We start from the raw sequence: 27,658 nt of genomic DNA, 5'->3' as shown, positions 1-27,658 counted from the left end.
TGTATTTTTATTAAAAATTAATTAAATAATATTATTTAAATTAAAAAGTTAATTAAAGACTTAAAGTTAAAGGATACCTAGCATTTTTGTTTTGATATATATACGCGTAATATGGTTGATATCAAACATGGTAAAGAGGGAACAAGATCAAGTAGAGTCGCGATCAAGTTTCAGCCATACCAATCATAGTCCTATTTTGTTTTCCTTGTTTTTTCCTATTTATTATGTCGGTGTTTTGAGGCCTGGAGTTGGGCCAATTTCATAATCATAACAGTTGTATAGAAAGTTGACCGTAAAACAGCCAAAAAAGGAAGCACTTCACGTTAATGGTAATGAAACGAATGAGAACATTGTGTTGTGCAGAGGAGGCGAAGCAAGTGAGGGGATAAGATTATAATTTATAAGAACATTGAAGTGCCAACTACGCCATATTCATTTCTTTGGGTTTGCATTTGCCTTGGTCAAGCTAATTAGTTGTTCACCAATGTTCTTTAGTAAATAAACCTTAGCCGAAAAACTAGCTTGTGACTCATTAACCACCACTTTTTTGAGATAAATAGTCGATTTATATGGTTTACTTAGGTAGTTCATTATTTTTAAGAGTATTTAGTAGTTCCTTGAAAAAAACATAGTTGTAAATTTGGTAGTTGAAATTTTGATTTAATTTTTAAAATCTTTAAATCAAATAACTTTACAATTTAAATCTCGTTATGATTTTATATTTTACATATTTAATTCACTTTTTTAATTTTTTTATATTTTACATATTTAATTCACTTTTTTAATTTTGCATAAACTCTCGATTTTCTCTATGCATAAGGATGGATGGTAAACATGATATAAAATCTTCATATATAGTATAATTTATACACTAAACTCATCTAATAAAATGTCTAACCTATTTTTACCCCAACCAAACATTACCTAAGAATGAATTTGATGTAAGAAAAACAATTAATGAGAAATAATTCATGAATTAATTGAAAATGAAAATTACCAAGAAAATGTAGTGTAAAAATGATCAATTCATGATGTAAGAAAATGTTTCTTTTTCTTTTTGTTCGGTACCTGGGGTTCTCGGGTAATCGGGTTGTCGATGAATGGTGATAAGGAGGGAGAGAGATCCCGGGCGAGTGCGGAGCGGGTACTGGCAACGTTGGGGAGCGAGCGGAGTGAGGGGGTGGTCACCTGCAAGGACACTCCAACGATCAAGTCAGAGTCCGTACTGAGGGTGGCAGAGTTAGGTAAGGATGTGACGTACCTTGGGGGGAGAGCTGTCCTCTCCCCTTATATAGCGTGTTGGGTGGGCCTAGTGGTGGCTTGGCCCATTGGTGGAGAGTTTGAGCTGTCACTTTCCACGCATGCGGGTCGTCCGTACTGGGGGGTCGGTACCTCGGGTACCGACCCTGGGGGTTCCGACCCGGCTAGTGGCGTGGTTGTGAGGTGGTTGGTCTCTGGGTCGGTTATGGCTAACCGACCCGAAGGGATCCGTTAGGGCTCCTTGGGCTTGGGTGGGGCGGTGCCCCGACCCGGCGGCTTCTTGGGCTGGACCGTCAGTCCGTAACAATGCCCCCAACGCGTTAGCCTCGAGGTCCGAGACTCGTGGCTGGGCGCGTTCGTCGTGAGCTCTTCTTTTTCTTGGCAGTTCGTGGGTGACGCTTTGTTTTTCTTCGCGTTTGGTCGCTTCAATTTTCGTGCCGCTTTTTGGTTTTGGCGCTGAGCATTTAATGCCCGTCGCTTCGTTGTTTTGAAATTTTGGGTGAAATGGCAGTTATGCCCCTACCCTTTAGGTGCTCCTCCTCGGCGGTTACTCTTTTCTTGTCTTACTTTTATTTCGTAACCCCCACTCCTCTCTTTTAGTATTCTTCCTCTCTTCTCCGCAAGTTCTTCAGTGTTGCTGCCTCTTTTGTTCATACTGCTGCTGTTGCTTGAAGCATCTTGCTCTTTGCTTTCTTTGCAATCTCCTGTTTCTTCTGGTGAGTTTTCTGTTCGTTCTTCCCTTGTTTCAATTGTTGCTTTATTTCTGGCGCTTTTGCTTTGTTGCATGCTTGGATCTTTTGCGTTTCTTGTTTGTTTTTCCTTTTTAGAGGGGGTGCCACTGGGTTTTTCTTTGGTTTCGCTCGCATTTCTGGGTTTTTCCTGGGTTTTGCTTGTATTTCTGGGTTTTCCCTGGGTTTTTTGCTTGCATTTCTGGGTTTAGGGGGAGATTCGTAGCTTCCTTTTTCTCTTTCTTGTTTTGAGGGTTTCTGACTTCCCGTGTTGACTTTAGTGGTGCCCCTAATGTAGGTATGGACGATCGTCTTGCTTCTTCGAGCCAGGCCCAGCGCCCCCTGGCCGACTTCGTCGACCACTATGCTTGGGTTTCCTCTGACGTGAAGGATACCCCTTCCAAGGTGACTAGGGAAAATCTCCAGAAGTTACGACAAGCTAGACTCTTATTTGGGGGGGTCCCGAGGAGGCGCTCTACCAAGTCTTTGTCCCTGCTGCTCGTGAGCGCGTGTGCCATAAGAATTTGGCTTCCCCGACAGTTGTTGATTGGCTGTGGGTTTACGAGCCTATGTTCACGACTTTAGGGCTTCGTCTACCTTTTTCTCCTTTTATTATGGGCTTGCTGAATCGCTGTGATGTTGCGCCGTCGCAACTTCATCCGAATAGCTGGGCCTCCATTCGGTGTTTTGAAATGGTCTGCAAGTTCCTCGAGCTTCCGATCTCAGTGAACGTCTTTCTTTACCTTTTTCTGCTTACGAACCCTCTAGCCAGGGGAAGGCTAAGAAGGGTTATATGTCTTTTAGGGCCCAACAGGGGCGTAGGATTTTTGGTCTCTTTGAGGACTCCTTTCACGAGTTTAAGTCTAACTTTTTTAGACCGGTAGAAAGGCATCATCCTTTTTGGCTCTCGGCTGAGGGAGCTCATCTGATCCCGACCTATTGGAGCTTTGGTGTGGGATCTGATTATCTTATCAAAGTATCTTATGACTGGTTGAATAAGGAGGATCGTAGCATTGCTGACATTTTGTTGTCTATTTTTGGTGAAAAGAATCTTAATCCTCGCTTGCTAATGGGAGACCGGAAAGCCGGTCGGTCGTATGTTGGTGGGTTATCTCTTCCTTGCACTTTTGTGTTTTCCTTTTCTTATCTATTGACGTCTTTCCTTTCTCTTTTGTTCACAGTTTCTATGGCTGGCGGGAAGAAAATTTTAGCTGACTTGATGAGTCTCATCAAGGAAAATGAGGAGGGTGAAGGTGACTCTCCATCGAACCCTCCAGCGGGCCAAGGGCAGGAGGAGGTTGGTGAGACCGGGGGGAACAGAGATCGGGCGGCCGAGACCGGCCCGGTTCACCAGGGAGATGCTGTCCCTTCCGAGAAGGTTGAGGAAGTTTCTGATGTGGGGGTGGAGATTTTTGAGGACGACTTTGGTGATGAAGAACTGAGACTCGTGGGAAATGTTAAGAAGAGAAAACGGGACACCGGCAAGGCCCTCCCTGTTATGGAGAAGAACTTCGATGCCGGGGGCTTTATCGAGTCTCAATTGCTTCCCGGCACCGAGGAGTATTTCCATGAGGCCGACCTCTCCGGGCAGGCTAGGTGGATCTATCGTAGTCTCCTCCGTGCTGCTGCTATCGCCAAGAAGGTTGAACCTGTCTTGGGGTAGCTATCACGCCATGGAGGTGAAGCTTAGGAACTCCCAAAAGGATTTGATGGATTCACGGTCCCGAGAGGAGTCTCTAAAAACCAAGCTGTCTGACTGTGAAAAGAAAGTTGAGGAGGATGCTAAGGAGATTAATAGACTGGTGGATCGGGACATGACTTTAATGAAGGACCTGAATGCCTCCCGAGGTGAGACTGCAGCCGTGAAGAAAAGGGTTGAGGAGCTGGAAGAGAAGTTGAAGTTGTCTGAGAGTTCGGCGGAGGCGGCTGCTCGGGAGGTAGCGCCCCTAAAGAAGAGAAACAAAGATCTTGCCAGGAGAGCTCGTGATGCCGTTAAGCTGACCGATGAGGGGATAAAGCTACAGGTGGCGGTGCTGGCTCCCGACCTTGATCTCTCTCAGGTTGGCGCGATGAAGACTGTGGAAGGTGGGAAGATTGTTGACATCCTTTGATTTGTTAGGATCTAACTTTATTTATTTTGTAATGTTCATCATTTTGGGCCCGTTGGTGGGCGCCTTTTAGTCGTATTTGAACACTTCTTTGTGCTTTTTGTTGGATTTTATTCGGGCCGTCGTGGTCATTGCTTTTTATTCCGTATGTTCGGGCCGTCGTGGCTTTTTTTGCTTTTGTTCGTTTATTATCGTTTTTGCTTTCCTTTGGGCCGTTTTTTGGTCCCTTATGGTTCCCGGGGTGATCAGTCCCGGGTCACCGTTAGGTCGACCGTTTCACGCTGCGTTTTATTTGAGACTTGGGATAATATGAACTTGCAAAAGATAAACTTATCATACTGTTAGACAAAGGAATTTGTAATGCATAAACAAATTTAAACAAAGGTAGGTATTCACATAAAGCATAAAAGAAATCGTAAAAGCGGAACATGGGAACGGGGGTTGGGGTCACGTTGGCCGCCCCTTCTTACGAGTAGAACCTTCTGAGGTTCGCCATGTTCCATGTTGTCGGTACTTCGTTCCCGTTCAACCTTTCTAGCTTGTAGCTCCCTTTGCCGAGGACTTCTTTTATACTGTAAGGTCCTTCCCAATTTGCGGCTAGCTTGCCTTCTCCTGGTGTCGATGGGCCTATGTTGTTTCGTCGTAGGACCAGGTCGCCTTCTTCCAGGTTTCTTTTCAGTACTTTGCCATTGTATCCGAGGGCCACTCTTTGCTTGATAGCTGCTTCCGCCAGGTGCGCCATTTGCCTCGTCTCGTCGGCTAGGTCTTTTTCAACGGCCTCGCTGCCCCCACCGAGGAGCAGCCTTGGACTCGGTTCTCCGATCTCGACTGGGATGACAGCGTCGACCCCGTACGTGAGTCGGAAAAGGGTTTCCCCGGTGGATGACTGGGGGGTGGTCCTGTACGACCATAGCACTGGGGCTAGTTCTTCTGCCCATGAGCACTTTTTCCCCTCGAGTCGTTTTTTCAACCCCTTTAGGATAACTTTGTTGGCCGCTTCAACTTGGCCGTTGGTTTGAGGGTGTTCGACTGAGGAGAACTTTTGCTTGATCCCTAGTCCTTCCAAGAATCCTTTGAACTTCTTGTCGGTGAACTGGGTCCCGTTGTCCGATATGACGGCTTCCGGTATCCCGAATCTTGTGACCACTTGTTTCCACATGAACTTTTGGCAGTTCGTTGCGGATATGCTGGCTAGTGGTTCTGCTTCTACCCACTTGGTGAAATAATCTATTGCTACTATTAAGTACTTCACCTGCCCGGGTCCTGGGGAAATGGGCCCAGGAGGTCGACTCCCCACTAGGCGAAAGGTCGGGGGGCCAACATTAGATTGAGTTCCTCTGGAGGCGCTTTGTGGAAGTTGGCATTTTTTACATTTCTTTACGAATTCCTGAGCATCTGACATCATGGTGGGCCAGTAGTATCCTGCCCTGATGATTTTTCTTGCTAGAGATCTTCCCCCGATATGGTGACCACAACACCCCTCGTGTACCTCCCTCAGGACGTAGTCTGTCTGGTCGGAGCGCAGGCATTTTAATAGTGGTTGGTGGAGCCCTCGCTTGTACAGCTGTCCCTGTATGATCATGTACTTGGGGGCCTCCCTTTTGATAAATTCCGCCTCCTTTTGGTTGGGAGGTGTTTCTGCGTGCTCTAGATATCGGGAGATCGGGTCTAACCACGAGGGCGGGTTTGGAGCTTGGGTTGCGCACATGACGATCGCAGGTTCTGTTGCCAGCCCTTGAATCAGAGATCTGTTCCCCGTGCCGGGTTTAGTGCTTGCGAGCTTGAAGAGGAGGTCGGCTTGGGTGTTCCTTTCTCTAGGAACATGCTGGATTGTTACTTCCTTGAAGCCTTTGCATAGTTCTTTTACTTTTTTCAAGTATTTCTGTAGCAGCGCATCCCTGGCCTGATAGCTACCGTTTACTTGGGAAATGACGACTTGGGAGTCGCTGTTGACTTCCAATCTTGATGCTCCGATTTCTTTGGCTAGCATCAGTCCCCCTATCAAGGCTTCATACTCGGCTTGGTTGTTGGAGACTGGAAATTCGAACTTGATGGATTGCTTGAAGGCTATACCAGCCGAGTTCTCGAGGATGATTCCAGCTCCTCCGAACGTTTGATTGGATGCTCCGTCAACATGGAGCTTCCACCGTGTGTTCGGTACGTCGGGTGTTTCCCCTGTGACCTCTACGAGGAAGTCGGCCATGGCTTGGGCTTTGATTGCTTGCCTTGGTTCATACTGCAAGTCGTATTGGGATAGCTCTACTGCCCATGCCATCATCCTTCCCGCCAGGTCGGGTTTCTAGAGGACTTGTCGAATGGCTTGGTCGGTCCTTAGGATGATTGTATGTCCTTGGAAATATTGTTTTAGCCTTCTTGATGAGATTAGTAGGGCATAGGCTAGCTTCTCCAGCTTTGTGTATCTTGTCTCTGCCCCTTGAAGTGTTTCGCTGATGAAGTATACTGGTCGTTGGGTCTTATCTTCCTCTCTGACTAGTACTGCGGCCATTGCTTGCGTGGTCACGGCCAAGTAGAGGTATATGGGCTCATCTTTCCCGGGTTTGCTAAGTACGGGAGGTTCCGAGAGTATCCTTTTAAAGTGCTCGAATGCCTCTTCGCATTCCTGGGTCCATTCAAAGGTGATTCCTCTCTTCATTAGGTTAAAGAACGGGGCGGCTCTTTCCGCAGATGCTCCGAGGAACCGAGATAGGGCTGTGAGCCTCCCTGTCAACCGTTGTACGTCTTTGATGCACCCAGGACTTGTCATTTTGAGAACGGCTTCGCACTTATCCGGGTTGGCTTCCACACCTCTCTGGGTTATCATGTATCCTAGAAATTTTCCTGCTTCCATGGCGAATGCGCATTTGAGCGGAATTAAGTCGCATTTTGTATTTCCTTAGTGCCTCAAAGACGGCCTGTAGGTCTTTTATCAGTTGGCCCAGTTCTGCCGTTTTTACGAGTATATCGTCGACATATACCTCCACCGTCTTGCCGATGAGGTCATGGAAGACTCTGCTCATCAATCTCTGGTAGGTGGCCCCTGCGTTCTTTAGTCCAAAGGACATTATTTTGTAGCAGTAGGTGCCCCCTGGGGTTATAAACGCAGTTTTGTCCTCGTCAGGTCGGTGCATCGGGATTTGGTTGTATCCGGAATAGGCGTCCATGAAGATGAGAAATCGATATCCCGCTGCCGAGTCTACCAGAGTGTCGATGTTGGGGAGGGAAAAATAGTCCTTGGGACATGCTTTGTTCAGGTCGGAGTAGTCTACGCACATCCTCCATTTCCCACTGGCTTTCCTGACCAAGACAACGTTGGACAGCCATGTCGAGTACTCGAGTTCCTTGATGAACCCTGCTTCTAGCAGCCCTGTTGTTTGCTTAGCGACTTCCTCAGCTCTTTCCTGCGACATCTTCCTTCTTCGCTGGGCTACCGGTTTGGCTCCGGGTTTTATGGCCAGTCGGTGAGACATGACTTCGGGGTCCAACCCCGGCATGTTGGATGGGGTCCACGCGAAGAGGTCGCTATTTGCCCTTACGACTTCCATGAGGGGACTTTTTAGTTCATGGGGAAGATTCCTGTTAATGAAGGTGAATTGCTCTACCGACTTTCCTATCTGAAATTTCTCCATGTCTCCCTCTGGTTCAGGTCTTGGTTTGTCCTCTATTCGGGCGTCCAGGTCTGCTAGGAACACGCCAGCTGCTTTTTTGGACTCTCTCCTTAAGGAGAGACTGGCGTTGTCGCAAGCGACTGCCGTTTCTAGGTCTCCCCTTATGGAACCAACCGTTCCCTTGTCCGTTATGAACTTCATTGTTAGGAACTTGGTGCATATTACAGCTGAGAACTCGTTGATGGTCTTCCTCCCTAGGATGATGTTATAGGCAGTGGAGTCTCTTAGGACTACGAAATCTGCCATAACCGATCTCCTGGCATCGCCAGTTCCTAGGCTAATTGGGAGGGAGATCGTCCCGTCGGGTTTGATAAAATTGTCGCCGAGTCCCATGACTCCATGTTGGTGATTTTAGAGGTCGGATTCCTTGAGTCCTATGGCGTCGAAGACGTTTCTGAATAGGATATTTGAGTCGGCAACCGTGTCGACGAGGATGCGCTTGACCAGTCCCGTTCCAATCATTGCTGTGACTACCATGGGGGGGGGGTTCTCGGGAAGGTCATTGAACCATTTGTCTTCTGGGCCAAATGATATGGTGGGGGGCTTCCTGCCGGTAGTGGGGCTCTCTGTTGAGATGGAGAGCACCCGGGAATCTTTCTTTGTTGCTGATTTGGACTTAGGGGGACTATCTCGTCCAACTACGACGTTAACCACAAAGGCTGGTTGTTGGCGTCCCCTGTAGGTTCTTGCCTAGGCTTGACAGCCCGATTTCGGTCTTCCTCGGAGCATTCTCTTTCCCGTCTCCTCGGCTCCCTAATGAGCCGGGAGAACTCGTTTAGTTTCCCCTCCCTGATGGCTTGTTTCAAGGCATCTTTGAGGTCAAAGCAGTCCTGGGTCTTGTGACCAAACCCTTTGTGGTAATCGCAGTAAAGGTTTTTGTTGCCTCCCGTTCTCTCCTTCAGGGGTCTTGGTCTGGATAGGATTCCTTTGTCTGCAATCTGCTGGTAGACCTCTACTATAGGCGCCGTGAGTGGCGTGTAGTTCGTGAACCTCCCTACCCGTGGTTGCTTGGGTAGTTTGTTTGGGGTGTTGTCTCTAGGAGTTTCCTTGTACCTTTCAGTCTGGTGCGTATGCCGAGGTGGTGGGTTGGGTGGCTGCCGTTTATTGGCCGCCACAACCTGGCTGACCTCTTCGTCATTGATGTACTCCTTGGCTATGCTCTGGATTTCTTGCATGGTCCATACAGGCCTGGTTGTTAGGTGTTTCCTAAAGTCCTCATTCAATAGGCCGTTCGTTAGGCATAGGCTGGCGACCGAGTCCGTGAGGCCGTCGATTTCCAGGCACTCGTCATTAAACCGGTCCAAGAACTTCCTGGTTGGTTCGCCGGGTTTCTGGGTGACCCCTAACAGGTTGATCGGGTGTTTCGCCTTTGCTATGCGCGTCGTGAACCGTGCTAGAAACTTCTGGGAGATGTCTGCGAAAGTCGTGATAGATCCTTGTGGGAGAGTGTTGAACCACCGGATTGCCGGGCCGGCTAGTGTTACAGGAAATGCCCGGCATCTGACTTCGTCGCCTACTCCTTCCAGATTCATTCTTGCTTCGAAAGCCGTGACATGTTCCTGGGGATCCTTGGTCCCATCATACCTCATGTCCGTTGGCTTATCGAAGTTCCTCGGGAGCCGGACCTTGAGGATTGAGGGATGAAAAGGGGTTGCCCCTATGATGATGGGGTTTTCTCTCTTACGGTCCTCCTCTTTCTAGGACCCCCAACGGCCTTCCGACTTGCTTCGGGTGGGTCTGGAGTTCGCTTGTGTGTGTGTCTCTTCGCGCCTTGTTAGGCTTTTTGCTTGGCTGTTGTGTACATGTGAGGGGGAGTGGGTGCGTGCGTGGGACTGGCTAGCGCCGCCGTGTGAGTGGCCGGCGTTTCCCTGGGATTGGTCCCTTGCCGCCAGCTCCCGCTCCAAGTTCTGAACCCTGTGCCTGAGTTCTTGCATGATCCTGGCGCTGTCGGCTCCTGTCCCACTGAAAGGACGGCGCCTCTCGGGGGTTTGGGTATACATTTGGTTGGGCTGAACGGACGGCCTCGGGTGCTCGGCGTTCCGGGCCGTCGATCTCGCTCTACTCAGGCGGGCTCCGCCACCTTCGCGGAGCTCCTCTGAGGTGATGTGCCGCTCCATGTCTGCGTCGGGATTCCCACAGACGGCGCCAATGTTCGGTACCTGGGGTTCTCGGGTAATCGGGTTGTCGATGAATGGTGATAAGGAGGGAGAGAGATCCGGGCGAGTGCAAAGCGGGTACCGGCAACGTTGGGGAACGAGCAAAGTGAGGGGGTGGCCACCTGCAAGGACACTCCGACGATCAAGTCAGAGTCCGTACTGAGGGTGGCAGAGTTAGGTAAGGATGTGACGTACATTGGGGGGAGAGCTGTCCTTTCCCCTTATATAGCGTGTTGGGTGGGCCTAGTGGTAGCTTGGCCCATTGGTGGAGAGTTTGAGCTGTCACTTTCCACGCATGCGGGTCGTCCGTACTGGGAGGTCGGTAACTCGAGTACCAACCCTGGGGGTTCCGACCCGGTTAGTGGTGTGATTGTGAGGTGGTTGGTCTCTGGGTCGGTTATGGCTAACCGACCCAAAGGGATCCATTAGGGCTCCTTGGGCTTGGGTGGGGCGGTGCCCCGACCCGGCGGCTTTTTGGGCTGGACCGTCAGTCCGTAACACTTTTCTATACCAAAGTTAAGCATTCAATTAGTTTCATCTGAATGAAATTTTCTCACATACGATGCAATTTTTATGGAACGCATTGAGAATACATCTCAACCATATAATTGGAATAAAACATAATCCAAAACACGTTAGAAAACGAGGTCTCTTACGTGTTACATCACAAAATAAAAAGGATCAGCATTCACCAATGTTCTGAAGAAAGGTAGGAGGAATAATCTACACAACATCATAATAATAATACAGACACATCTTTTCATAGGGTAATAGATCACTATATAGGTACAACAGTTTCAAATTTCTCTCATACATTTTTATCTTTCTTCAACTTTTAACTATGCAAAGGTAAGACTTGATGCCAGTATATCATGAAAAACAGAAAAATGTATGCAGAAAAACATAATGGAATAACAACTCCCTAAAGCTAGTCTTAATATTAGAGTTAAGAATCTCATTTGGTTAAAGCTTAATTATTTATTACTTATTTTTATTACTGAAAAAGGATAAGAAGGCATGGTCTCGGTCCAAATTCAGGGCAATCCTGCAAGAAGCTTCCAATACCAAAAGTGTCATTGAACTCGAGCCATGTATTTGCCATGGATGGACCATAGCCAAGTGAGCCAACTCTTGTTCAATTAGATTCATTATGCTCAAAACACATGCTTGGTAATGACACCTTTGTGATATCTAAAAGGCTATTGAACAATTTAGAAACAAAATGTTATCTTATTTCATATTGAGCAACTAGAGGGGGAGTGAGTATAATTATACTACACCTCACGGGTTAGTGTAATTTACCCAATTTTTTATTGTCTATTATGACTATCCTCAACTCTATAGACTGACTCAAGACAGCATCAAGGAGGGCAGCCCAAGGTTTAAATCCAAAAATATGTGATTGATGGTAACCCAAACATATTACAATTTGGGCTGCTATCTAGAAAAAACAAGGCCTCAACTATTAGTCTATTATAGACCAAAGCATAGACAACATAGTTCAACCAAATGCTACTAGCTTGATAACATTGAACATCAATTCATTTACATCCTAATCCTACATCTACAAAAGCTAGAAGTTACTCAATTTGAATTGGTTCTGCCAGTGGCACAAGACCAATGAGTACATAAATCATGTATTATATGTCAAAGTTGTCAACAGATTACTGCAAGACATAATCTATACATACATGTGGTTTTCGTAGTGAAGTGAAAACCATAAGCACTCCTCAATATCAAAAGCCCTTAGTTAGGTCAAATTTCAAAATATAGAATAAGAATGAAGTTGTATTTGGCTTGTGATTTAAATTAATTTAATTTTGCTTGAAGTAATGCATGATCTAAAAGCTTAATAAGGAAGATTGTTAAAACAAAGTGAATATTTTCCTTAAAATCATTATAATCCCAAGCATACTAAGTAAAACCCTAATTCAGGGATTCGCAAGGAAAGCTACAACTAAGGAAACTTTCTATTTGAGAGGCTTTTATTTTCCAAACCATTTCTTAGCCGAAAAAAGAAAAAGCAAGCTAGGGAGTGGAAAAATGCAACCACCGAGAAGTCTAAAGACCATAATTCAAAATTTAACCTAAAAGGAAAACTGTAGACGTAAAATGTTATAAGGAATAAAAATTGTGAAACTAAACATTCCCTTGCAAGTCTTAATTACTGTATCTAGTTCTTGTCCGATGACCACGGAGGTCAACAAAGCAAGCAACGCTATCATAACCAAATTCCAGCAAAACAAGTCACCGAGAAACTATAATACCAAAAAGAAAGCTCTTGGTCTACTGGGGATAAGATGGTTGGTAATAATGTTGCAGACCATAACCACCATAGGCAGAGGCAGTACCATCATAATAACCAGATGGTACATGTGGCTCGGAAGAATTCAGATGAGAACCACTTTGACCAGGGTTCACACTGGGACCCATTGGGACACCAGCAAGACCATAAGGCCCAGTTGAAGCACCTTGGTAAGGTGAGATGCTTGGGGCTGGGGCCACCATGCCATAAGGCGTGGCTCTCATGTATGGATTTGAATTTTCTGGCAACAAACCTGTTGAATGGAAGTGAGGTTGTTGGTACTGATGGATGGTTGAACCAGCACTGTTGACATTATTCAGGACTGCTGCTGGCCCAGCTGGAGCAGACATTTGAGGACGCTTGTTTCCACTATGTTGCTGCTTGTGCTGGGGAGGCTTTCTAGCAAAAGCTGGTGTGGAATGCTTTACATTTGGCTTCTGCTTCTTCAATTGCTCTATACGCTGTTCAAGGCCTGCACGGGGATATTCAGCATCAAGGTTATGATTCTCGATAACCTTGATTACTGATTTCAGCGCGTGGATTTCTCTAGCTGTGATCTCACCCTGTAAAAACACCATAATAAGTGTAATAAGAACCGACACCATGCACCATGCAACACAATCAATCAAGGATGAGGCACACATACCATTGACTTCCCTTCCTCAGAAAGTCTTCGAGCAAGTTTTTGAGACTCACTGAGATAAGCTTCCAATATGGGAACCGGTTGTATCTTATCAGTAAGGTTAAACTCAAAAACATACTTCACAGCCAGAATATGTTTGCCCTTATCTATAAGCTTCTGAACAAGAGCTGCAAAACACACATACACAGTGTCTTCCACATTAAAAACCACCAAAATGGTGACATTGGAAATCCAATATCAGTCCTGTTACCATCTCAAATTACAAGCTCACATCCATTTTCCAAAAGCTAAAGGAAACAATGACATACACAGTTAGTATTACTGCAACTACTGAAAATCTAACGTGTTCCACAACCTATGATGCCCAAAAACTTGATTTTTGTTCAACTATGCATATCGTATGTGCATATGCATCAAATACTAACATTTTATACTTCTTATATTGTCAATAACTTTTTCATAAATTTCAGAATATACCTATGGTACCATATATGCAACATAGTATACCACTAGTTTAAAGCGAAAAATGGAAACAAAACACAATAAAAAGCCATCGGAAGCTCGAATAAAACCTCACCGGGAACCTTCTCGGTCAAACCAATGATCTGGTACAGCTCAGGGAGCTCATCATTAGCAGCAGCCATAGCCGAGAAAGTGGCAAGCTCATTCAGTGTCAGCTCAGGAAGCAAACTATAAGCAGCCGCAAAATGCAAGAAAGCCATTGCGCCCACTGCATCACCACCAGCACCATTCTCACTCACCAAGCTTCCTTTCCAATCATCAGCAATCTTCTTCGCCTTCTTCTTCACTTTGTCACTCAGATTGGGACCCACAGCCCTCAGCTGCTGGAACAACACATTGCAACTCCTCTTCATTTTCTTCATTTCCAAAGTATACCTAGCCGCAACTTCACCACCAAAAATCCCATCCATGGAAGCCAGAACCATATCAGCAGGATCAGGTGCAAGCTTCAACGCAGTCCTAAGCTCAGCCTTGATCACAGCCTTGTCCCTCATATTCTCCCCAATGTAATCCCTCAATGCTTTCCCATTCATGCTCTTGCACAATGCACATAGCGCTTCGGCGTGGCTCTTCGCACCAGAAGGAACGTTCTCGGTGGTGCGAATTGGACCTGAAGAGGAGGAAGGATCGTTGGGTAGTGAGGGAAAGTGTGTAACTTTGGGGTTTTGGTCAGAGGAAGATGGTGATGGTCAAACGATTCCTATGAGGAAAACATGGGGCTGTGTGGATTTCCATTGTCAATTCAATGCAACAAAAATGTCCCTCAACAGCAATATCCATCTTCTGAGGCTGAAGACAAGTTTGGATTTGGTTGGAAACCAGTGGCAATAGGATATGCATGTGGAATGGTATTTGGAATTGGCTTGGGATGCTGTGTTTTCTCAATTGGAAAACCTCAATGGCTTGTGATCATCTTTGGAGGCAAAAGAATTAAAAGGAGGAGCCGTGGAAACCGGCGTGCAAGAACAACTTAGTGGCCACAACTTCTGCATGAGAAATCTGTTTCAGGTTTTTGTTGTAACATAAATGTGCAATAATTAAGTTTGTATGTTATGCTGCTGTGTCTTTTTATATTTCGTTTGAGGCTTTAATTTGGTTGTTTCTGTTTATGTCTTTTTATATTTGTAAGTATATTGTTACATATATATGATGCTGCAAGTAAATTATGATATTTTTCTTTTTTTTCATGCATATCTAACAACACTCATTGATTTTGCTTCATTCTACTGGTTAAGTGTTCCAACTTCTAACCAAGCACACATTTGTCAATATCTTAAGAAATCTATTTCTCTGTTTTAATTTAAACTTGGCCATCAAGACTCAAAACAGAGAAGATTATTGTTATAAAAACAGATGTATTATAGTGATGAGAAGTTGAAGAAAAAAGCAAAGTAAGAAGCAGTTTTTGCAAATCAATCTAAAGCTCAATTATAGGAATATTGGATAGTAGCAATAGCAAGTTATAAAATGATCAAAACAGAACGCAAAAAGAATAACAAAACAAATTATGCTTGATACAAAATCTGCCAGAGGACTCAACAAATGAAAACAACACATGGCAGCCACCAAGAGTTAAATCAAGCAGTGAAATCTAACAGTAAATCCTAACAATAACCTTAAGCAGCCTTCTTACTTTTCTTGGCCCTCACTTTCTTTTTCAAATCAGCTTCTTCTGACTTCAATAGAGATAGTTTCTTCTTGATATTCTTCCCCTTCTTTCCTGAATCTCCATCCTCAACCTGTTTACCACTTCTCTTAACAGATTTTTTCAATTCTTTGACACTGCTCAACTCACTCAATGCCCCTTTCTTCCTCTTCTTATTCGCCAATTCTCCACTACCTTTTCCAGCGTCCTTTAAATCTTCCTCCATAACAACACCACCACCATCATCCTCACTACCTGCCAAATCTTCAACATTATCCTCACCAACTTCACTATCCATGTATCTAACTTCATGAATCCTCCCCTTTTTCTTCTTCACCGCCTTCGCGCCACTATGGTCTTCGCCCTCTTCCTCCTCCTCCATCGTCTGCTTCTCTTTCTCCGCCTCCTCAACCTTACTTCCCTCAATCCTCAACTTCACCTCCGGAACAGCCTGGAAAACAGGCAGCGCCAGCGACTCGTAAAGCTTAACATGCAAGGACCTCACATTCGCCCACTTCTTCGGCACAACCTCAACAACCCCCTCAATGGCAGCCATCATATTCTCAACAATCTGCTCGCTCTCCATGGAAACCTTGGCAACCTTCACAACACAACAAGTCCCCGTTCCAAGAAACAGAAGCGCCGACGAACACGCCTTATCCACCTGCTCCTTCCAATTCTTCTTAGTCAAGTCCACCTGCACCGGCACCTTCTTCTTCTTAAAGAATTTCTTCCCCAACAGCCTGGGCATCAAAGGCACCACTCTCTTATCAGCGAAAAAAAGATCATATGAATCACAGAGCTTCCGCTTCGCCTCAAAAGGGCGGTAATCGGAGGCCAGCTTCGACAACTTGAGGACCTTGGAAACGGCGACGTTATCGGCCTTGATCTTCTTTTGAGCTTCTTGTTTAGTGAGTTTGGATTTGGACCTGTCGTCGATGATGAGGCAAGTTTCGTTGAAGGGAGAGAGGAGAGAGTGGGGTAAAGGGACCTTGTAAGGGTTAACGCGGGATTTGTGAGGGATGGTTTTCAGAGTGACGACTAAGTAAACGAATTCTTCGTCGGCGTCGAAGAGTTTGGATTTGTGAGACTCGGAATTGGAATCTCGCCACTTCAGGAGAGCCTCCACGGCGTTCTTCACCGTCTCGGTGGGTATTCTTGGAGAGGCTGCGGAAGCCATTTCGGAGAGAGAGGAAGAAGGAGAATGGGTGCGGGGCGGGTAATCAGGGTTTTGGATTTTTGCCTTTGAGGTTTTAGAGGGAGTCTGAGCTGTTTTTTTTTTAAAAAGAACAAATTAATTTTTCTCAGTTTACTTTTTCCCCTTTCCCCCCTTTGGCCATCAAAATATCATATCAGAGAAAGGTTTTGCCCCTTGCCTTCGCAATTCATCTTCGAATTGTTCAAAACCCTAACCTTAACACACCCACACTCACACTCACTCACCATCACTCACCGCTGCCACCACGCTCCCTTTCACACACACACACACCCCCCCAGATCCGAGAGAAAGTGTGAACCAGAGGGAGGAGAGGAGGGAGACGTTGATGAGAGGGCGCTAGCGAGAGAACAGAGAGTGAGAAGGGGTCACCGCCGCAACTCCGCTGCAGCCGCCGCCATCGCCGTCGTGGAGCAGGGAGCCCGGAGGAGAGAGAGACGATTCGCAAACGAGATGGAGAGAGAGGACGAAGACGCGACGCAAGAGAGAAGGAGGCTGTTCCGCCGTGCACTGTCGTCGCTCCTGGGGTCGATTGAAGCCGCCGCCGCTGCTAGGACTTGCCGTGCTTTTGTCCTCACTTTCGGCTTCTACGATTACTTCCTGTCCGTACTCCTAACCTCTCACTCTTCAACTTTCATTTCATTGTCACTTGAATGTCAATTTCAATTTCGATTCGATGTCTCTGTAGGCAACAATATATTTTCGTCTGTGGTTGAACTCTAAAGAGCACATTGAATCATGATTGATTTAACTTATAGCTCATGCTGAAGAATTGAGGCAACTGGTTAGTGTTTATCTTATTGGTGCTGCATACATTACATGATTTGAGTTATAATTTTTTACTGTTTGTTAGCTTGTTGTTTGAGTTAAAATTGTCATTGATATAATTATTGGTGGGATTAACTAGAAACGTGTAAAATGCCTTTGCTTTGTTTTGTTAACATTGATCTAAGAAATCTTTGCATTATGGTTCGAATTTTGTTAGACAATATGTTTTATCTTAGGTACACAAGCTTCTTGGCAGTTGCTGTTGGAATTGTACTCTTTCTTTTGGTGGATTTTTTGCTGTTCTAATATGTTTCTTTTTTTTTTTTTTGGGGGGGGGGGGTTGCTTATTCTGATTTTTATGGTTTTTAATTTTTGTAATTTCTATTTCTTCCTTCGTTAGAGTTTGCTTTTTGATTTTATATTTTGCATATTGCTTCATCAGGGTTTGTTGATTTTCCTATATTTTGCTGATTGAATCCATATAATTACCATAGTTTTTTTACATGTGGTAGCTTTATCTGATCCATGTGGCATTACTTGCATTTTGCATTTCATGATTTGTTTGTATTTCTTCTTTAGATGACTCCTATCCTTTCTCTCAAGTTCCAGTGATTGCTTCACGTGTTATAAGTTGTATATGATGCCATTGGAACTCTAGCTGAAGCTGTTGGTGGGGAGCTGAATCAGGTATGTTATTTTTAATAGCTTCCCATGGAAGGGTAAGCAACCTTCCCTACATAGAAGTTTCTTTTTCTCTTTTTCTCTTGAATTATTTTTCTTGCATTCTTTTGTGTCTAATGAATTTCCATACGAAATGCTTCTTTCCTTGTTTTGCAGCCTGTTTATCTTGACATTCTCATGCCACCATTAATAGGGAAATGGTGGCCCATGAACATCATGATGACAACGACGAGGAGAAAATGACACCGTTCTTGGTGGCAGCAAAGTACGGCATAGTTGAATTGGTGGAAGAGATTCAATCCAGGATACCAAGTGCCATCTACAACCCCAACTTAAGGAAGCGAAACGTGTTACTGGTAGCAGTGATAAATAAGCAACCCCTTGTCATTGAGAAATTGAGGAAGATAATATCGACTTCGAAACCAAAAGTTTGGGAGAACATGGTGCTGGCAACAGATTATAAGGAGAACACAATGTTGCACTTGGCGGCAAAACAGCCTCTTGGCAAGGACAGTGTCTCTTGAACGAGAAGATGAAGATGATGATAACGAGGAGACCAAGTCTGACAACCAGGACTCAAAAGAGAACCAGATTTTTAAACTCGAGGTAATCAATTTGTTGCTGCCTGAAGATTCTCACTCAAAATCTTAGCTTGTGTTTATTGAATTTAGAGTGTGTGGAAATAAGCAAGTTAAATGATACTGCAAAACTATAGTAATTTTTTTTCACCCGGTAGGTTTATTTTGCAACTATTTTTGTATTTTGCTGCAGATACTAGCTGGAAATGCCAGAAAAGTGAGCGCTGTTCGGTTCGAAAGGATAAATGGTGAGGATGAGATGTTGGAGGCCAAAGAAGTAACTCACTTTGTCCCTAAAATTGTGAAGAGAAAATGGAATAATGGTGAGGACTCGGACGATGCAGACTACGATGGAGATGCATTTGCGAAGAGACCGCAGCACGAGATTTCTAGCGACTATATAGATGATCAGGAAAATTCTGACAGAGATTAAGGTTCACTCTTTTCATTTTTTGTTCTTCTTTAGATCTATTTGGCATGTTTTGGTGCCATTTTTGCAACACCATGTAAGATGGGAAGGTACATATTGAAAATGAGAATCAATAATGTGAACACATTCATAATTTTGTTCAAAAGAGAATGGGGGGTGTTTACACCAATAAGCCTTGTAACTCAATTGAGATTAGCCCTTTTTGCAAGTTTTGAAATCATGGGTGTGATGATCATCATCATAATGAGGGATTGATCTTCTACTTAACTCCTTTATCATTTGTTTGCACATTTAATGTCAATGTACCACCAAAAGAAAACTCAGGTGAAAATTTTCATGAATTAGTTTCATGTGCAAACTTACCCATCGAATTTATTTATGAAAAGTTTTCTTTTTTTTTAATCCGCTAATCAAGAACTTTTTTTTTGACAAAAATTTTATATATTAAATAATTTCGGATAAACGGTGGAGTATATCACTTTTCATATTAGTATTAAAAAAAATGAGTTAATCTTAACATCCCAAAATGGTGCAACTAAAATATAGCAAAGTATCTAAAACTATCACTAGAACTATATTGAATAGAGAGAACAAAACGTGCTTGAATATCAATATTTTAATATGAATAACAAAATGCTCATTGAGACATTGAGTCAAAGTTTAGCTTCCTTTAAAAAAAAAGGTCTTTGTTTCCGTGTGGAACTGTGGATCCCCCGCCTAGGTTGCTATATAATATAGTCTTATGTTATTATTATTTCTTTGTCGTTTTACTTTTTGGTATCCAAATCCAACAACTATTTGGTGTTCATATTGCAGAGCTAGCTGTTGCAGCGGTAAAACTATGATCATATATAAATTGTTAACATAACCAATATTAAAAAATGTTCATGTGTGTTTTAGTTTAGAGTAGAAATGATGTACTTAAGATTAGTTAATTGGATTGCATTGCATCTTAGTTGGCTATAAATCCTCATTAGTTGCTTGTTATTTTCCATTCTATCATTCTTGCCTCTGTTTTCAGTCCCAAGTAAACCAGTTTCTGTTGAACCAAATCAATATCAGGCCATGGGGTCTCTTTTGTTGCTGCAATTTCAAATCATTTTGTGTCTACATATGTTCTTCACTTCTTTCTCTTCGTCTTCGTCTTTGTCTCTGCCTTTATGCCATCCTGACCAAAACTCTGCCTTGCTTCAACTCAAGAACTCGCTAAAAGTTGATGGATGGGAAAATGGAACAGATTGCTGTTCGTGGCCTGCTGTCACGTGTGAATCCACGTCTGGTCACGTGATTGGTCTCGACCTCAGCTGGCATGGGCTTGAAGGTAAAAACAATTCTACAAGTAGTCTTTTCCATCTTACTCATCTCCAAAAGATCAACCTTGCTCACAATAGTTTCTATGGTCCTCTATTACCATCTCAGTTTGGCGGGTTTGTGAATCTTACACACTTGAACTTGTCTTGGTGTTCTTTTGAAGGTGATATTCCTTCTAAAATCTCATATCTTTCCAAATTAGTCTCATTAGATCTCTCAGGTAACTTAAATCTAAAGTGGACAGAAACCACTTGGAAGAGGCTGCTGCGAAATGCAGAGATCTTTCTAGATTATACAGATATGTCATCAATTCGTCTAAGTTCTTTGTCTTTAATCACCAATTGGTCTTTCTCTTCGGTTACTCTTGGTCTTAGTAACACAAATATAACGGGATATTTGACAAGTGATATTCTTTGTTTGCCCAATCTTAAAGAGCTACATCTATATGGAAACACATACCTTCAAGTCCATGTTTCTAGATTGAATTGCAATGCTTCTGTTAGTATTTTGGATCTTTCATTTTGTGAGTTCCAAGGATCAATGATCCCTTCATCTTTCTCTAATCTCACATATCTCACTTCTTTGACTTTGTTTGAATGTGGCCTTAATGGTTCAATTCCCTCTTCACTTTCAAACCTTCAACATCTCACTCACTTGGACCTTTCATCTAATAGTATCTTCGGCTCGATCCTATCCTCATTTTCAAACCTTCAACATCTCACTTACTTGGATCTTTCAAACAATAATCTAACCGGTGCAGTCCCAGCATCTTTCTCAAAGCTAGAGCTTCTCACTCATTTAGACCTTTCATCCAATGAACTCTGGTTCAATCCCTTCATCTCTTTGGAAGCTTCAAGATCTTGTTGTCTTGGATCTTTCTTACAATGAACTAAGTGGTCAACTTCCAGATATATTTGGTGGGCTAAATAAACTGCAAACTCTCAATCTTGGGAAAAACAAAATACAGGGAAAGTTGCCATTCTCATTGTTTACATTGACTCAACTTTCCATCTTGGATTTTTCTTCTAATAAATTTGAAGGGCCCTTACCTAATCAAATAGCAGGTTTTTCAAATCTGACTGAATTATATCTGGATGACAACTTGTTAAATGGGACAATTCCTTCTTGGTGTTTATCTTTGCCGCTTTTGAAACATTTAAACCTTTCAAGTAACCAATTCACAGGAAATCTAAGTGAAATCTCATCTTATTCCTTGCTGTACTTAAATTTATGCGGCAACAAAATTCATGGAGATATTCAAAAGTCGATTTTCGACCTTGTGAACCTCACTGAATTGTGTTTGTCATCAGATAACCATGGTGGTTTTGTCAAATTTTCACTCTTCTCCAAACTTCAGAACTTGAGTTCTCTTACTCTTTCAGGCTATGAATCAATATCACTAAAATCTGATGTCAATGCCAATTACACTTTCTCCAATTTGGAAATGTTGCACTTATCTTCCAACACCATGCTTGACTTTCCAAAGTTCTCAGGAAAATTTCCGAGGTTGCTCATACTTGATTTATCCAATAACAAGCTCCAAGGTAAAGTGCCCAAATGGATACATGATTTGGATTCTTTATATCATTTGAACCTCTCAACAAACCAATTGACATCAATAGAAAAATTCTCATGGCATGGCCTGCAATACCTTGATCTTAGTTCTAACTTGATGACCAATGAGATTTCATCCATCTTATGCAATATAAGTTCTCTCGAGGTTGTCGACTTGTCCAACAACTATTTCACAGGAACAATTCCACAATGCCTTTCCAACTTATCATATCTTGAAGTTTTGGATCTACGGATGAACAAACTCTATGGCACTTGATAGGAATAAAACACATAATTCCCTACTTGCAAGAATCAGAGGAGCAACAATATTCACTCACAACAAATATTAACACCAGCACAATAATACCCAATAGTAGCGAAAAAATCACATAAACCAGAAATTAGAAACAAGCTAACATACCAAGATTTTTAACGTGGAAAACCTCCTCAATGAGAGAAGTAAAAACCACGAGTCACCAAGACCAGGATATAGCTTCACTATGATGAAAAATAGGGTACAAGAGAGTCACAAATTACTGCACAAAACGTGCATACAACAAGCGAAACAACCTAAGCTTCAAAGCTTACAAAACAAGAACAAGAAGATGAAAATACCACAAAAACAGAGCTACTGTGCGTGGCCAATATCTCCAGCTACAGATGTCAAATTAAAGATCCGAACGGTGAAATCAAAGAACCAGATGTGTAGAACACACTGTCCAAATTTGAGCTCGATCCAACGGTTAACGAATCTGCAGTGACCAATTTACAGAGACAGATTTGTGTATGTGCGAAAATAACTTTCTCTCTTCTCTTCTCTCTAGTGTTTGGTGTTCTCCTTACAAATGAGACCTCTCTCACTCAACCCTAACTCACCTCAGCCACTTCAACTATTCATGGGCTTGGATACTAGCATTTGGGCTTTTTCTTCACATAGGAAGGGAGTCAAAAAACCCAACAAATCTCCCCCTCACGACTATGTGGAGGTAACCGCCAATCCGACGATTAAGCAACAAACTTCAAACTTCCATCTTGGTAATACCTTGGTCATCATATCAGAACCATTCTCATCAGTATGAACCTTTTCAAATTCCAACAACTCAGCATCCAAAACATCACGTATCCAATGATACCTCACATCAATATGTTTGGACCGAGAATGAAAAGTAGAATTTTTACCAAGATGTATAGCACTTTAACTATCACAAAACAACACATACCTCTCTTGAGTAGACCCGAGTTCCTTCAAGAATTTCTTCATCCAAAGCATCTCCTTGCACGCTTCGGTAATGGCAATAAACTTGGCCTCCGTAGTAGACAAAGCAACACATTTTTGCAATCTTGATTGCCAAGACACAGCTCCACCCGCAAAGTTGACCAAGAAGCCTGAAATGGATCTTCTAGAGTCAATATCTCCTGCCATATCTGAGTCAGTGTAACCAACTAGAATAGGCTTATCACTTCCATAACACAACTTCATGTTAGAAGTACCACGAAGATATCTCATTATCCATTTTATAACTGGCCCAAGGTCCTTCATTGCAAATGACATTGTAAGTTGCTTCTTCAACATATCAATCCTAGAAGCATTCTGACCAACAATAAGCATGTCATCAACATATATCAAAAGGATAATAAAATCATTACTAGCAAATTGTTTAACAAATACACAATGATCAGAAGTAGTCTTCTTGCAGCCTTGTTCTGCCATAACAGACTCGAACTTCTTGTACCATTGTCTTGGAGCTTGCTTCAAGCCATACAAGCTCTTCTTCAGCTTGCAAACGTGATCCTCTTTGCCTTTTACCTTGAAACCTTCAGGTTGTTCCATGTAAATTTCATCCTTAAGATCACCATGAAGGAAAGAAGTTTTCACATTCATCTGCTCTATCTCTAAATCAAGACTTGCAGCCAAACTCAAAACAGTCCTAATAGAAGATCTTCTCACAACCGATGAAAAGATTTCATTATAGTCAACTCCCTTTTTCTGCCTGTAGCCCTTGACTACCAATCTAGCCTTGTACCTTGGATATTGAGAATTTTCTTCATGCTTCAACCTATAAACTCACCTGTTCTGCAAAGCTTTCTTCCCTTTTGGCAACTTCACAAGCTCAAATGTTTGATTATCATGCAAGGATTTCATTTCATCTTGCATTGCATCAAACCATTTCTTATTGTCGTCACCTTCCATAGCTTCCTCATAACATTCAGGTTCTCCCCCATCAGTCAAGGTCACATATCCATCAGTAAATGTTACATACTCACTAGAAGGATACCTCGTTGAAGGTCGTCGCTCTCTAGTAGACCTCCTAGGATGGAAACCTGGTGGATCTTCAGGTAACTCAGGTTGATTATCAGCATCATCATCAACTGGAGCATCAATCGGATCTCCCATCTCCTGGTCATCAGGAACCAAAGGCTCATTTTGCTGCATATGCTCCTGATCTTGATTCTCTGCTAGTTTTGACGAAGGAGGCTGGACTGGATCTACATCAGTCAAGTCACTTCTCTCTTGTGATTGACTCTTCTCTGCCTTGTCAATATCTTCAATGGTCTGGTCTTCAACAAACTCTACATCACGGCTTTTTACAAGCTTCTTTTCAACTGGATCATAAAGCCTGTAACCAAACTCATCTTGACCATACCCAATAAAAATGCACTGCCTTGTCTTCACATCCAACTTGGACCTCTCATCCTTTGGAACATGAACAAATGCTTTGCATCCAAAGACTCTCAAGTGACCATACGAGACATCTTTGCCTGACCAAACATGATCCGAAACATCATTGTCCAAAGCAATTGTAGGACTCAAATTAATCACATGAGCCGCTGTAAGTAGCGCTTCACCCTAAAAGACTTTAGGTAGCTTAGCTTCAGTAAGCATACACCTAACTCTTTCAATCAGTGTTCTATTCATCCTTTCTGCCAAACCATTCAACTGAGGTATTTTAGGATGTGTCTTTTCATGCCTAATGTCTTGCTGCTTGCAATACACATCAAATGGTCCACAATACTCACCACCATTATCAGTGCGAATACATTTAAGCTTTTTACCTGTTTGCCTCTCAACCAAAGCTTGAAATTGTTTAAACTTTTCCAAAGCTTGGTTCTTCGTTTTCAAAGCATAAGTCCAAATCTTTCTTGAATGATCATCAATAAAAGTAATAAAGTAAATAGCTCCACTAAAATACCGTACCTTCAAAGGACCACAAATATCGGAGTGCACCAATTCCAAAAAGTCTAATTTTCTTGAAGGTTGATGCTTCTTGAAGGATAATCTTCTTTGTTTGCCAGCCATGCAATGAGAACATTTCTCCAACTCTGCATTCTTCAAACCTGAAAGAGCATCCTTTCGAGCCAAATAGCTAAGTCCTTTTTCACTAATATGACCAAGTCTTCTGTGCCACAAGCTACAAACTTCTTTACTTTCAATCGCATTCACACTACCTTTTGCAATCATGGCATGCATCACATACAAACTTGAAGTACCTTTTTCTCGAGCCACCACTAAGTTGCCTTTAGTAAGCTTCCATTGTCCAAAGCCGAAAGTGTTTACAAAGCCTTCATTATCAAGCCTTTTAATTGAAACCAAATTCAAGCGAACATCTAGAGCGTGTCTAACATCTTTGAGTAGTAGCTTCATTCTCATATTAGTCTCTAGACAAACATCTCCTATACCAATAACCTTGGCCAAGCCATCATTACCCATCTTAAGTACTCCAAAATTACCTGGAGTATAAGAAGTGAAGAACTCCTTCTTCAGTGTAACATGTATTGAGGCACCACTATCAATTACCCAGCTGAACTCATCATCAGAAACAAGATTGACCTTGTACTCGTAATCAGCAATATCAACAGTAAGAAGATCATCTGAAATAGAAGATACACGATCATTACCACTATCATCCTTCTTTTCTTGCTTACCTTTATTTTTCTTTTTCCAAAGATAGCAATATTTTTGAACGTGACCCATTTTGTGACAATAGTGACACTCAACATTCTTGTATCTTCCTTTGGATTTGCTCCTGCTTTTACTTCTACCCTTTTGAACTCTATTCTGATTTCTCCCCCTGGTTTCGGTGACTAACATTTCAGAGTGTGACGAAGAATTCTGCATCTTCCTTCTCATATCTTCATTTAAAATGCCACCTTTAACAAGTTGCATGCTCACTTTACCATTCGGAGCAGAATTAGTAAGAGAGATACGAAATGTCTCCCAAGAATCTGGTAGAGTATTTAGCAACCACAATCCTTGAACTTCATCTTCAAACTTGATTCCCATGCTTGACAACTGATCCAGAACCCCTTGAAATTCATTCAAGTGATCCAATACTTGTGACCCCTCCTTGTATCTCAAATTCATCAACATATTCAACAAGTACAATTTATTATTGCCAGACTTAGAAGCATACAAGGATTCAATTTGATTCCAAAAAGCCCTAGCATGAGTCTCATTAGCAATGTGATTGTAAACATTATCATCCACCTATTGCCTAATAAAACCACAAACTTGTTGGTGTTCAAACTCCCATTCTTCATCTGTTTTAGATTCTGATTTTTGTGTAGAAAATACGGGTAAATGTAGATTTTTTACAAACAACAAATCTTTCATTTTGCCCTTCCATAGATGGTAATTAGTGCCATTTAAATTTATCATCCTAGTAGAATTATTTGCCTCCATCTTTCAAGCAAGTTATAACCAAATACCCAAAACTGAGCTCTGATACCAATTGATAGGAATAAAACACACAATTCCCTACTTGCAAGAATCAGAGGAGCAACAATATCCACTCACAATAAATATTAACACCAGCACAATAATACCCAATAGCAGCAGAAAAATCACATAAACAAGAAATTAGAAACAAGCTAACACACCAAGATTTTTTACGTGGAAAACCTCCTCAATGAGAGAAGTAAAAACCACGAGTCACCAAGACCAGGATATAGCTTCACTATGATGAAAAATAGGGTACAAGAGAGTCACAAATTACTGCACAAAACGTGCATACAACAAGCCAAACAACCCAAGTTTCAAAGCTTACAAAACAAGAACAAGAAGATGAAAATACCACAAAAATAGAGCTACTGTGAGTGACCAATATCTCCAGCTACAGATGTCAAATTGAAGATCCGATCGGTGAAATTAAAGAACCAGATGTGTAGAACACACTGTCCAAATTTGAGCTCGATCCAACGGTTAACGAATCTGCAGTGACCAATTTACAGAGACAGCTTTATGTATGTGCGAAAATAACTTTCTCTCTTCTCTTCTCTCTAGTGTTTGGTGTTCTCCTTGCAAATGAGACCTCTCTCACTCAACCCTAACTCACCTCAGCCACTTCAACTATTCATAGACTTGGATACTAGCATTTGGGTTTTTTCTCCACATAGGAAGGGAGCCAAAAAACCCAACATTACCTACTCAGACTTTGGCTATGAAGAAGGTTTAGTATATCTTAACTTATCTGTCAACTCCTTTAATAATTGAATCCCTGCAGGATTTGGTAACTTAAAGCATCTTTCCATGTTATATCTATATGCAAACAAGTTTTCTGGTGTCATTCCCATAGAACTTAGTGCACATTCTGCATTAACAGAGCTTTGAGTAGAAAGAAACTTCTTCCATAGGTTAGACCTTTCTGACAATAACTTCTCAAGTACAATCCCTTATGAACTTGAAAACTTGACTTTTTTGAATAGTTTGAACTTGTTCTACAACCATCTCTATGGTCAAGTCCCACTAGGAGGAGTCTTTAGTAACATCACAACAGTTACACTCATTGGAAACAAGGATTTGTAGTAGCATATCTCCCTCAACTGAATCTCCATCTATGTCCAAAGTTGTCCTCAAACAAATACAAGAGCTCTCATAAAAAGAAAATTATTCTCATCATTGTGATTCACGGGCTTTCGATCTCTCATCATTTTTAGTAGTATCTATTGTCTCACAGAAAACTAAGAAATTATCTTCTACCTAATTTAAATATTAATGTAAATTAAAATAAATTCTTACAAAAGTTGCGAGTGGCTGTGATAAATAATTAGTTTTCTAATTAGATTTAATTTATTTTATATAATTTTTAAA

General features: G+C 42.5%; 4 protein-coding genes across 8 annotated transcripts; 1 reads left to right on the top strand and 3 right to left on the bottom strand.

Moving 5' to 3' along the window:
* On the bottom strand, positions 8,400 to 9,350 carry LOC107606628. Its single transcript, XM_016308668.1, has one exon. It carries the CDS (start codon positions 9,348 to 9,350, stop codon positions 8,400 to 8,402), a length of 951 nt encoding a protein of 316 aa, XP_016164154.1.
* LOC107609633 (FRIGIDA-like protein 1) lies at positions 11,870 to 14,526 on the bottom strand. The gene is made up of 3 exons (XM_016311639.2): positions 13,443 to 14,526; positions 12,869 to 13,032; positions 11,870 to 12,785 (listed from the first exon to the last, which is right to left on the bottom strand). The coding sequence occupies exons 1-3, from the start codon at positions 13,918 to 13,920 to the stop codon at positions 12,204 to 12,206; spliced, it is 1,224 nt and encodes a 407-aa protein (XP_016167125.1). The 5' UTR covers positions 13,921 to 14,526; the 3' UTR covers positions 11,870 to 12,203.
* On the bottom strand, positions 14,816 to 16,346 carry LOC107609186 (ribosomal L1 domain-containing protein 1). The gene has a single exon (XM_016311053.2). The coding sequence runs from the start codon at positions 16,210 to 16,212 to the stop codon at positions 15,004 to 15,006; it is 1,209 nt and encodes a 402-aa protein (XP_016166539.1). The 5' UTR covers positions 16,213 to 16,346; the 3' UTR covers positions 14,816 to 15,003.
* LOC107609187 (receptor-like protein 12) lies at positions 16,611 to 21,212 on the top strand. Of its 5 annotated transcripts, none has more exons than XM_021107295.1 (5): positions 16,611 to 16,850; positions 16,937 to 17,032; positions 17,626 to 17,703; positions 17,854 to 18,303; positions 18,469 to 21,212. In XM_021107295.1, exon 5 carries the CDS (start codon positions 19,771 to 19,773, stop codon positions 20,902 to 20,904), a length of 1,134 nt encoding a protein of 377 aa, XP_020962954.1. In that variant the 5' UTR covers positions 16,611 to 16,850; positions 16,937 to 17,032; positions 17,626 to 17,703; positions 17,854 to 18,303; positions 18,469 to 19,770; the 3' UTR covers positions 20,905 to 21,212. The 5 variants fall into 5 exon arrangements, with proteins under 5 accessions (XP_020962954.1, XP_020962953.1, XP_020962952.1 ...); XM_021107294.1 differs by having other exon boundaries at positions 17,620 to 17,703; XM_021107293.1 differs by having other exon boundaries at positions 17,596 to 17,703.

Source organism: Arachis ipaensis, chromosome B07, assembly GCF_000816755.2.
Source record: "Arachis ipaensis cultivar K30076 chromosome B07, Araip1.1, whole genome shotgun sequence".
NCBI classification, from domain to species: Eukaryota; Viridiplantae; Streptophyta; class Magnoliopsida; order Fabales; family Fabaceae; genus Arachis; species Arachis ipaensis.
This window is presented reverse-complemented; position numbering and strand designations above follow the sequence as displayed.